At 42.4% G+C, this 12,407-nt stretch overlaps 1 protein-coding gene across 1 annotated transcript in view; it reads left to right on the top strand.

Moving 5' to 3' along the window:
• pkd1l1 (polycystin 1 like 1, transient receptor potential channel interacting) overlaps positions 1-12,407 on the top strand; it is a 249,457-nt gene that overhangs the window by 54,657 nt on the left and 182,393 nt on the right. The window contains exons 10-12 of the mRNA XM_078534059.1: positions 247-407; positions 4,421-4,849; positions 8,940-9,110. Coding sequence (XP_078390185.1) covers positions 247-407; positions 4,421-4,849; positions 8,940-9,110 — 761 coding nt within the window. The remainder of the gene's footprint in view (positions 1-246; positions 408-4,420; positions 4,850-8,939; positions 9,111-12,407) is intronic.

The following is a 12,407-nucleotide window of genomic DNA, read 5'->3' as shown; positions in this document are numbered from 1 at the left end:
CCTGACATTGTTCGTTAGGAAGCTTGACCCACCTTTAACCTGCCTTTAAAGTCCCGAGAACATAATTCCTAAAATTCACCCTGCTGTCAGCAAACTGATTTTTGGCCTCACACAAAATTAAGTTTCCCCCGTCCGCCAAGCTTTCCGCTGCTGCCGGGACTGGAGGATTCTACCCAGTGGGTCTGGTGGTTTATTGCTGATTAATCCTTAGCGATCTCTTGAACATATATTGCTGCTGTTTTACAGACTGGTAAAATTGTTCTGTGTTGAATGTCGGAATAATTCCATCAACTGGAATGATGCGTTTTCTGTCAAAGCTGTGTGTGAGGAATGCTCAGAAGCTTTGAACCTCTCATATTCTTGGAGGTTATATCTTGTGAATTCAACTGAAACGGAACCTATCGTAGGTGAGTCTCAAGGTGTTGTGGACATTTCGCTAAGCCAAAAATTCTAAGATGTATGATTGTATTTGTGCTGGTGACTAATATTTCTGTAACTGAGGGAACCTTCTTACTTTCACCCATTACTGTTACACAGGAAGATGATACATAACCATCCAATAAAGACTCTGGAATTACAGTGTGGTTTAAAAAAAACTTGCCTTCATATGTTCTGCAATTTTTGTTTTTACCTGCAGATATGTTTGTGTTAGCAACCAGAGCTAACCTGTTCCACGAGGCATTGGAGAGTGTTCAAAGAACTGGTTGTTCTCTGGCTAATTTATTTTTGTCTTAGTTTGGTTAGCAGGTTTTACATTTGTTCATGCATTAGATGCTAATAAACAGTCATTTACAATAACATTACTGTAATATTAACTTTAAACTGTTATAATAAAACTTTCAAACTATAATTACATAAATTTAGGTTCAATCAATCACTTTATGACATTGTCTGGTATTTAGTTGTGCAGACCACAGACGTCCCATGTTCAATTTCCAATTAATATTGAAGGCCAGGATATTAAGGTTGGCGGGCGGGGGGGTGCGGGGCCTGCTCGCCGACGCGGGATGATGTCGGGCGGAACTCCCGACGTCACCTCGCGTCATTTCAATTTTAAGGTTGGCGAGGGCACAGCCAAATCAGCTGTGCGCCCGCCAACCTGTTTAAATGGCCGATTGAGGCCATTTAAAAACTAATTCAAGTAATTAATGGACCTGCCCATCCAACCTTAAAGTTGGTGGGCAGGCCGGGAGCCCTAGCGGGCTTCAGAAAAAGCATGAAACCTCATCCCGCCCGTGGATGAGGTTTCATGAGGGCTTTTAAAACTGTAATAAAAGTTTGATTAAAAGTGATGGACATGTCCCAACTCATGTGGCAAGGTCACATGAGGAGACATGTCAGGGAAATGTTATTTTTGTATATCGACTATTTTTACATTTGGCGCCGATCTCCCTGAGGCAGCACTTAGCCTCAGGGAAATGAGTGTGCTTTCTCACGCGCATGCGCGAAAGAGCGCACTCTAGGCTGAGGGAATCCCCCCCCCACCCCCCCCCACCACCCGCACAAAGAATGCATAGCGCTTCCTGGTGGATGTCACGCAGGGCGGGCCTTAATTGGCCCGCCCACATAAAATGGCAGCGCGCCCCCGATTGGGAGCGCCGATCGGAGGCGTGCCTGCACGCGCCTGCTCCTGCACATCCACCCCCCAACAGGGGGAAAAGTTTTCCCGAAGTAACTGATCTCAGCTGAGGCAGCAGTCATGATGTGGTAGTTGGCATTAGCATCTCTGCTGAGGGAGAATTAAAATTAGCTCAGGCTTCCACTCCTATTTGCTGCCCTCTAAATCCTGCTGAGAAATATGACTGTCAGATGAGGACAAGAATAACTCAACAGTCATGGCTTCTACAAATGACTGCACTCACATATTTAAATATCATTTTTTTGGTCATCCAGCTATTTCACACATACAGACCACATCAACTTGGACACTTCTCTCTATAGGGGCATATCCTAATGTTGACAGGACACAGGGATTAGGAATCCCAAGCAAATGCAGTTATACGGCTGGAGTTCAAACAATTAAAACAAGGCAGCTTGCCACCGTGAACGACTAGTAAGCTTCCTGCTGTAAGTGTAGTGACAGCTGTCTTCCCACTGGGAATTGCATTGCAAGGTTATTTAAAATTGATTGGGAAGAAACCCAGCATCTATTGATGGGTATAGACCTTTAGATACCACTAATGAATCAGGTGGTTGGGCAATCATCAGCTGTGGCCTGGAAATTCATGTCACTCAGGGCTTGCTGTGTTTTCACTTCAAAAGTCAAGTCCCTACAGCCCTTAGTTAAGGAACAACCAGCATTATCCTCACAGCAAATATATAGACAGAGAACCTGAGAGATATATACCAAGCCAAGCAAGTAATCCACTGCAGTTAAAAAAACACTCAATCAGATTTCTAAAGGGAAAGATCCTGTTTTGTGTTCTCCCTACTTCATTCAAGTGCTGCTCCAGTCTTGGAATTCCATGAAACCCTACCAACTCCAAAATATGTGTATAGGTAGATGAGAAATTTGCTGAACCTGCCTCTGCCAAAAGAGGACTGATGCAAGGTTATCATTGTTGCTCATCCTATCTGGTGTATTGTTTAGCATGGGAAGGATAATATGTCAGTGGAGCTGAGATTTTTTTATGCAATAATACTTATTATCCCTGCTTACATCCAGTCCTTTTACCCTCCACCCCTGGGGGAAAACAAAAACTGCCCTGTACTCCCTTAGCAATTCATCGCCTAACTCAGACCTCCATCGTCCCTTCCCTTTCATCTACTGGCACAGTTGATCTGCTTGACAGCTCTTTCACTCCTGCCTTTCACACCTTCACCCCCTAACTCTCCCTGACATCATCCATAGAGACAGGGTCACCTTTCCCATATGAAGATGACACCCAGTTATACCATTCCAAAATTTCTTTCAACCCCATGACCAACTCCTATCTGACTGACAAATTGTGGATAAGTCAGAATTTGTATCAATTAGATATCGGTGAGGCAAAATCCATTATTTTGGGTGCCAGCCTAAAAATCTGTAGCTTTATTTTCAATTCTACCTACAGCCCGCAAGAAACCTTGGCTTTGGACGTAGAGCTGAGTTTCAAACTCCATATGAAAACTAGTGTTAAAACACTTTATTTCTGGATGTCACTGCCCTTACCTCAGCCACTCTGCCATCAAAACTTTGATCCACACTCTTGGCACCTTTGGATTTGATTTAAAAAGTGCTCTTCTCACCAGCCTCCATGCTTCATCAATTTTATTATTGAAATTTCACTGTGGATATCCTATTCCGTACTAAGTCCTGCTCATGCATCAACTACAGCCTCACTAATGTACATTAAATTTAAAATAATTATCCTCATCTACAAACCCTTTCACTGCCTTACCACATCCTACCTCTTTAACCCTCTCTAGCTTATGTCCCCCTTAAATTTCTCTGGTTCTGTGACTCTGGTCTTCTGTGATCTCCTTCACTCTGCACTGTCTTTTGCAGTGGAGTCTGCAAGTTGAAACTTTCAGTCACTTCTAATCCCCCCAAAAGCTTGGGTGCCTGCACCTTTTCTCTTCTATGAAGCCTAATGGGATGTTTCTGAATTTGAAAGGCACTATAGAAATGTTCATTGTCGCAAACCAGTGGGTAGTTTGTTTCTGGCTATCGAAGCAGTGGGAAGTTAACATTTGTCAAGTTTCAGGTGTTTATCATCCAGCAGTACCCCTATGCAATCCGGTGGATCCCCAATCATTGGCTCTTCAACCTGTCCCTAACTCCTCTGGATTAAGTTTAATGGGGAGTCCCTGTGGCAAGAGAGTGGACATCCAAAAGATTTACTTCTTTGGAGATCCTAAAACGTGGTGGGTTTTCATGCATGTTAGGTATCTAGCTAATCAAACCTAAGGAGAACTACATGAGGCGCTAGGTTGAAAACCAAGTGGAAATTGCTATAATGGTGTAAATTTTAAGCAGTTGTTCTGTCTTAATCATTTTAGTAAACACGAGTGCTTAGATATCTACCCCCAAGGCAGAAGAGGCATGTATTTTTCAGACTCTTGTTTACAGCTGCTGGTTTCACTTCAAAGGGCAATTTAGTGATGAAATTTGTGATTTACTTCGTTATCGCAAATAATATCTGCAAAACTGATGCTGACTTTCAAAATAAATGTCAAGAAATACTGATCACAGCTTTTCAAAGAAATTCAGTGAATTCTGTATTTAGAGTTTAGCCCATTTTGCCTTCCCTCACACTTATGTGTAATAAAAACAGAAAATGCTGGAAATACAAGGTCATGATCTGCAACATTAAATCTGTTTCTCTCTCCACAAATGCCACCAGACCTGCTGAGTATTCCCAGCATTTTCTGTATTTATTTCAGATTTCCAGCATCTGCAGTATTTGGCTTTCCTATTAATATTATGTTTGTTTTGCAGTTCCGTTCTGTAAACTGGTGGTCGACAACTTACAGTCAAATTTATATGGCCCCGTTGCAACTGCTGCACCTGCATCTGATGTGACTTCCGGCAGACGGATATCAACAAGTACTGCTACTACTAGTGCTAGCACTCAAAGAGCCCAGTCTACAGCCAGTCGCATCAGCAAAGGCACTCTTGATGCTTGGATTGGCTCAGTTGGTCAAGACAATTCTGACAATGTTATCAGCACTACTACACTTTCAGTTCCTCCTGTTATTCCAGTCAACACCTCCACAATTAGTGCAATAAACAGAACAGTAAGAACCACTACCACACGAGATCCATTCCCGTTTCCAATTCCTGAAGAACAGATCTTCAGTGGGAGGCCTCGCGCAAGGCTTCGACGAACTGCTAAGTCAGCAAATGCTTCATTCACTAATGCTTCAGGTAACTATTTTAAAATTCACAATCTGATGTGTATGTAAGTATATGTGTGTGTATGTATGTGTATTTACAAGTGCGTATAAATAAAATTGGGTATGGCATTTGTTTCCCTTTGTATTTGCCTCCCCAGAAGATTTGTAGAAGTATTGGCACATTCATCTCACCAGTAATTCAGGGCTAGTTGCTTTGTCATATCCTTAGTAGTTTCTCCTTGGCAATTTGTAGCCACTCTCCTTCATTTTAACTCTCACCCTTTCTTCCACTTTAATCCTGACCTGCTACTCTTTTACTTGGATGCAAATCAACGAAGTATAAGAAAAATGTAGCCATAAAATAGTGACAACAGGAAGGAGATAAATGTGTGCTATGCACAGACTACATTTAAGGGATGTGTGTATTGTGTTGCAAGTTGAAATACTGATACAATGTCAAGTTACAGCAAGTTGCCCCAATGTGCTGATAATTATTGGAAATTCAAATTTATTTTCCTAAATATGAAGTGTAGTCTGATTAAATGGGGAAAATATAAAATCAAACTTCCATCTGTATACTAAGACCCTGATTATATATTAAAATGGATTGTACACATCTGGTGAGTATACTGAAAATTGACATGAGCAAATGACTAAATTACACAATTGATTGCTGTTTTGCCATTGGAGTGCATTGGATTATCCACCTCCCTGCATTAGTCCTCTCCAACAGTGCCTATAATTGTTGCTCTTGATGAAAAGTTTAGAAGTTTCAATAGTGCTGTTATGACTGATCATCTATCTTCATATGGCTCTCACCTTGTGCTTATGAGTAATTCCAGCCATTGGACCAACTGCTGAATGTATGTAGGCAAATTTTTGCTTGTAAGAACAAGAGGGCAATAATAGTAGGAGACTTCAACAATCCTAATATCAACTGGGATTCAAACAATATAAGGGGTACTGAGGAAGAACGATTCATGCAGTGTGTCCAGGAAAATTTTTTCAACCAATTAGTGACAAACCCAACGAGGGGAGATGCAATTCTAGACCTAGTCTTGGGGAACGAAGAAGGGCAAGTGGGTGAAGTGACAGTTGGCGACCATATCGGGGACAGTGATCACAATTCAGTTAGATTTAGCATTACCATGGAAAAGGACAGAGATAAGGCAGGAGTAAAAGTCTTGAACTGGGGGAAAGCAAATTTTGCAGAAATGAGAAGGGACTTGGCTGAGGTGGACTGGACAGCACTGCTAGAGAATAAAACAGTGGAAAACCAGTAGGAAGCACTAAAAAGCGAAATCCTAATTGTACAAAGTAGACATGTCCTCTACAAAACTAAGAGTGGTACTGCCAAATCTAGACCTCCCTGGTTGTCTAGAGGAATACAGGGGAAGATCAAACAGAAAAAGAAAGTGTACGATAGGCACAAAGAACTAAGCACTGCAGATAGCCTAGACGAATATAGGAAGTGCAGGGACAAAGTAAAAAAGGAAATGAGGAAATCAAAGAGAGGGCATGAAAAAAGGTTAGCAAGTAAAGTTAAAGATAACCCAAAGATGTTTTACCAATACATTAATGCTAAAAGGTTAGTTAAGGAAAAAGTGGGACCTATCAGAGATGAAGATGGAAACTTGTGTGTAGATGCAGAGGCTTGTGGGAAGGGTTTTGAATGAATATTTTGTCTCCGTGTTTACAAAGGAAAGGGAGGATGTAGATATAGTAGACCAGGAGGAACACTGTGAGATATTGGACGGGATAGTCATAAAGAGAGAGGAAGTACTCGAAGAGTTGAAATCCTTGAAAGTTGATAAGTCGCTAGGGCCAGATGGATTGTTTCCGAGGCTGCTGAAGGAAGTCAGGGAGGAGATAGCAGATGCTCTGAGGATGATTTTCCAATCTTCACTAGATACAGGGGAGGTACCGGAGGACTGGAGAAATGCAAACGTAGTTCCATTGTTTAAAAAGGGATCAAAGGAAATGCCAAACAATTATAGACCAGTTAGTCTTACATCGATGGTGAGCAAATTAGTAGAATCAATCCTGAGAGATAGGATTAACTGTCATGTGGAAAGGCATGGTCTAGTCAGGGATGGTCAGCATGGATTTGTTAAAGGAAGGTCTTGCCTCACAAATTTGATTGAATTTTTTGAGGAAGTGACAAGAAGGGTTGATGATGGTAGTGCAGTGGATGTTGTGTACATGGATTTTAGCAAGGCATTTGACAAGGTCCCACATGGCAGATTGGTCAGGAAAGTAAAAGCCCATGGGATTCAGGGTAATGTGGCAAACTGGATAAAAGGTTGGCTTTGTAACAGGAAACAAAGGGTAATGGTCGATGGATGCCCTTGCGAATGGGAAGTTGACTCAAGTGGTGTTCCACAGGGCTCAGTGTTGGGACCCTTGCTGTTTGTGTTTTATATTAACGATTTGGACATGAATGTGGGGGGCACGATTGGGAAATTTGCAGATGACACAAAGATTGTCTGAGTAGTGGGTAGTGTAGGTAGCCATAATCTCCAAAATGATATAGATGGGTTGGTGGAGTGGGTGGTAAAGTGGCAGATGGATTTTAACATAGAGAAGTGTGAGGTCATACATTTAGGAGTCAAACAGTTAGAGGGATTACAAAATAAATGGGAATATACTAAGAGGGGTAGATGAAGTGAGAGATCTTGGTGTACAAGTACACAGGCCCTTGAAGGCAGCAGTTCAAGTAGAAAAGGTTGTAAAGAAGGCATATGGAATGTTCTCCTTCATTGGTAGAGGTATAGAATATATAAGTAAGGATATAATGTTGGAACTGTATAAAACACTGGTGAGGCCACAACTGGAGTATTGTGTGCAGTTCTGGTCACCACATTACAAGAAGGACGTAATAGCTCTGGAGAGAGTGCAGAAGAGGTTTAGAAGAATGTTGCCAGGGTTAGAAAAGTGTAGCTACGAGGAGAGATTGGATAGGTTGGGGTTATTTTCCTTAGAACAAAGAAGGCTGAGAGGTGACTTGATTGAAGTGTACATAATTATGAGGGGAATAGATAGAGTGGACAGGATAAAATTGTTTCCCTTGGTGGAGAATTCTAGAACCAGGGGACATAGATTCAAGATAAGTGGCAGAAGGTATAGGGGGGACGTGAGGAAGAACTTTTTTACGCAGAGCGTAATGGGTGTCTGGAATTTGCTGCCCAAGTTGGTGGTAGAGGCAAAAACTTTAAGCCCTTTCAAAAAGTACCTGGATCTGCACCTTAAGTGCTGTAAACTGCGGGGCCGGGTGCAGGAAGGTGGGATTAGAAAAGGCACCTGGGTGTCCTTGGGCCGGCATGGACAAGATGGGCTGAATGGCCTCCTTCTGTGCTGTAACTTTTGTATGGTTTTAACTAAAAACCCAGGAGATCAGATAGTGCATGCTTTCTTAGTATTAGTCATGGGCTCAGCTTTTAGGACTAGAGCATTGAAGTCAGTACACAGTCTTGTTGGCAGTGTCACAGTGCTAATTTCTGCACCCAATACTGTATTGGAGAGGTGAGCCAGAAAATCACCTGTGCGATGCCAACTAATCTTGCTGGCTAGAGGACTGTTGTTGTTTAGCTCTCATTTTGAATATTTTGAAAGTAAAACGTGTTAGCAGGTGGCTTCCACTTGGATTATTGAGAATATTAATGATATACAGATAATTATAGTTTTTACTGTAAAAACTATTTTTCAAGTAATCGTAAAGTTGCTGCAGTTTTAAAACTGAAAGCATCCAAAAAAAACAAAAGCAAAATACTGCGTATGCTGGAAATCTGAAATAAACACAGAAAAAGCTGGAACTGCACAGCAGGACTGGCAGAGTCAGTGGAGAGAGAATAACATTGAACATTTCGAGTTGTGACCTTTCAAAAGAACCATCCAAATAATACCTTTGTGTTTCAGTATATTTTTTATCTACTTCTCAGTTTGTTCTGATAAATAGATAAGGTTTTGGAAATGCTCTACTTCCTGCATCCTCCAGCTGCGCAGTAGGGTCAAGCCTATTGGGTACTTAACAAGAGAACTCTTTATAAAAAAAGAGCTCAGTGATTTACACTCTTGTATCTCAAAATGACTGTGTAAGTTTATGTCATTGTGTTTTGTTTTAGATGTTACTGAAACTCTGAATACAACCAGCAATCAGAACTTCTCTTCTGTTTCTGAAAGATTGCAGATCTCAGCAATGCCTTTAATTGTTCCTCCCGTTATAAATGGTTCCAATTCAGAAAGCAATGGATCACAGCTTGACATTTCAGAGGGTGGAATCACTGAAATGGGAGGTAAAGCAGAAGTAATAAATGCAAATGATTATTTTGGACAATTAAAGATTTCCTTAATATTTATTTAATTGCTAATTTGACCCGATGTTCACCATGAAAAGCAGAATTATACAATTCTAATCCAATATTTAGGTGCACATGACTCTCTTTTGTGGGGAAAGTGTCAATAACATTAATTTTAATGGACTGTGTCAACCATATGTCTGTTTCAATTCACTGCATTCAATCAAACATTGGGAAGATTGATATTACCTTTAGCCTCACCACAAACTCCTACACACTGATTCTGTACCTCCCTCTGGCCATTGTCTCAGGCAGAACCAGACTGTTGTTAGTTTCACCATCCTCTCTAAAGCTGAGCTTTTGAATCCATATCCCTTCCTACTTGCACTTCCATAACGTTGCCCATCGTCACCCCTGGCTCAACCCATCTTTGCTGAATTTCTCATCCATGCTTTTAGTGCTGCCAGACATGATTATTCCAATGCAGTCCTGGCCAACTTCACAGTTTCCACCCTCCATACACTTAAGCTCATCCAAAACTTTGCCTATACCATTAATCACACCAAGTCCCATTTACCCATCACTCATGTGCTCGATGAACTGAATTGCCTCATGATCTCCATTTAAAAATTCTCATCCACATGGTCAGCCCCCTTTGTGGCTCATTCTTCATATTTCTGTAGCCCTCCTCCAGTCCTACAGTCCTCAGAGAACTTCACTTTTCTGCACCTCTAGCCTCTTGCCCATCTCCCACATCCTTCATGCCACCATTTAGAGGCTGTGACTTTAGATGTGTGGACCTTGCTGACCCATGACAATGTAGGTGACTTTTAACTGTCCTCTGAAATAGCTTAGCAAACCACCTGGTTCTAACAAACCACTACAAAAAATATTTTAAGAATGAATCAGATTTGGATGTGACATCCAAATTCCTTACTAACTTCTGATACTAATGCCAAAATTGGGAGAACTGTTCCACAGGCGAGTTGAGCACCAAACTGACATATTCTGTCTCTCAGAATCATAGTTATCAGCCAAATTTACAAACTTGGCCATCATCACCCGTGGATATTTTGCATCCCACCAGCAGGATGAATCCACCAGAAGTGGTGGCATAGTAGTATATAGTTAGGAAGGAGTGGCGCTGAGAATCGTTAAGAGTGACTCCAGATTCCATGAAGTCTTAAAACATCAGGTTAAACACGGTCAAGAAAACCTCCTGATGTTTACTACCCACTGCCCTCTCACAGCTGATGAATCAGTACTCTTCCTTGTTGAACACCACTTGGAAGAAGCACCGAGGGCAGCAATGACACAGGATGTTCTCTAGCTGGGGGACTTGAATATGCATCACATGAGTGGCCTGATAGAATAATTACTCACTGAGCTGGTTGAGTCCTAGAGGACATAAGTGCCACACTGCCATACAAAGGAAGCAACTGATTTGAGCTGGTCTTCACCAATCCACATATTGCATGTCATTGTTGGTAGGAGGGACCACCACACAATCCCGGTGGAGAAGAAGGACTGTGTTCACACTGAGGATACACTCCATCATGTTGTGTAGCATTACCACAGTGTTAATTGGGATAGATTCAGTATGGAACAGCTGCTCAAAGCTTGGCATCTATAAGGTGCTATGGGACATCAGCAGCAGCAGAATTGGATTCAATCACAATCTGTAACTTCATACGAGTACGTCATTCTGATCTTTCATTCAGAGGGCACGCACCGGAGTTGGCTGTGCGCCCGCCGAACCATCAAAGGCCTGTTAAAGCCATTAATAAACTAATTTACAAAATTGACAGGGCTGCCCGTCCAACCTTAAGGTTGGAACCTTAGGCATTCCACAGGCAGAATGAGGTTTCATGAAGGGTTTATTAAATTATAACATTTTTTTAAACATTTGACAAACATGTCCTAGCTCATGGGTAGAATTTTCCCCCCATTGGGGGGAGTTGTGCGGGGGCAAGCGCAGGTGGGTGTGGACCCGATGGGCGCCCCCGATTGGGTCCATGCTGCCATTGGGTGGGCAAATTAAGGCCTGCCCAGTGTGACGCACGCCCAGAAGCACTAAACGCATCCTGTGCGGGCGGACGGGGGGGTGGGGGTGTTCCCTGAGTTGGAAGTTCACTCTTTTGCACGTGCGCAAAAGAGCGCAGATATCTCCCTAAGGCACATAGGTGCCTCAGGGAGATTCGTTTTAAGTTTTAACAGTTCAATAAAGTGTTGAAATTTTTTAATGACATGTCCCCTCATGTGAAACTGTCACAAGAGCTGGGACATGTGCATTAATTTCAACAGAAATTTTTGAGAAAATTTAAAATCATTCATGAAACCACATCCTGCCCGTGGATGAGGTTCCATGAAAAATGCGAAGGCCGCCTGGGCTCTTCACCTGCCCGCCAACCTTAAGGTTGGATGGGCAGCTCCGTTAATTAATTTAAATGTTAGTTAAATGGCCTTAATAGGCCTTTGACAGTTCGACGGTCGCACTTGCCGAACTGAAAATCTAAATGACGCGCAGTGACGTCGGATGCACACCCCGCCCCGCTCGCCAAGCCAAAGATTCTCCCCCATGTGACGCTGTCACATGAGGGGACATGTGTAAACAATTTTAAACTTTTTTTATTTTGGAGTTTCAAATTCAACTTAATCTCCTTGATGCAGCTCCATGCCTCGCGGAGATTTCTGTGCTTTTTCACGTGCATGCAAAAGAGTGCAGGCCCCGACTCTCCCTCCCCCCCACCTGCACAGGTAGCGCTGAGCGCTACCGGGTGTGCGTCACACTGGGCGGGCCTTAATTGGCCCGCCCATGTAAAATGGCAGCTTGCAGCCAATCACGGGCAGCGATCAGCTCTGCACTCGCCCATACCCGCTCCCAACCAGTCTGCCCGACGGGGAGAAAATTCTTCCTGTGGTGTTGTTGATAGTGCTATCAAACAGCACTTGCCCGCACATAATTGTTAAAAAATAGAGATACCATTACAACTAGGTGCATTCTATAGTCCACCAAAAAATGGAATAGATACAGAGGAGCAAATTTTCAAGGAAATAACAGGGAAGTGCAAAAAATGTAATTATCCTAGGCTGTGATAGTAACAGTGTAAAGGACAAAGAGAGGAAGGAGTTCCTGAAGTGTGCTGTGGAGAATTTTCCAGATCAGTACAAGGATGGATATATTACTGAATCTGGTTCTGGGGAATGAAGTGTGTCAAGTGGATAAAGTGTCAGTATGTGAACATTTAGGGAACAGCGATCATAGTGTCATAAGGTTTAGGTTAGCCATGGAAG

The sequence above is a fragment of the Cetorhinus maximus genome, chromosome 3 (genome assembly GCF_964194155.1).
Source record: "Cetorhinus maximus chromosome 3, sCetMax3.hap1.1, whole genome shotgun sequence".
In the NCBI taxonomy this organism is placed as follows: domain Eukaryota; kingdom Metazoa; phylum Chordata; class Chondrichthyes; order Lamniformes; family Cetorhinidae; genus Cetorhinus; species Cetorhinus maximus.
The sequence above is the reverse complement of the archived record's forward strand: the minus strand, read 5'-3'. Positions and strand labels throughout refer to the sequence as shown.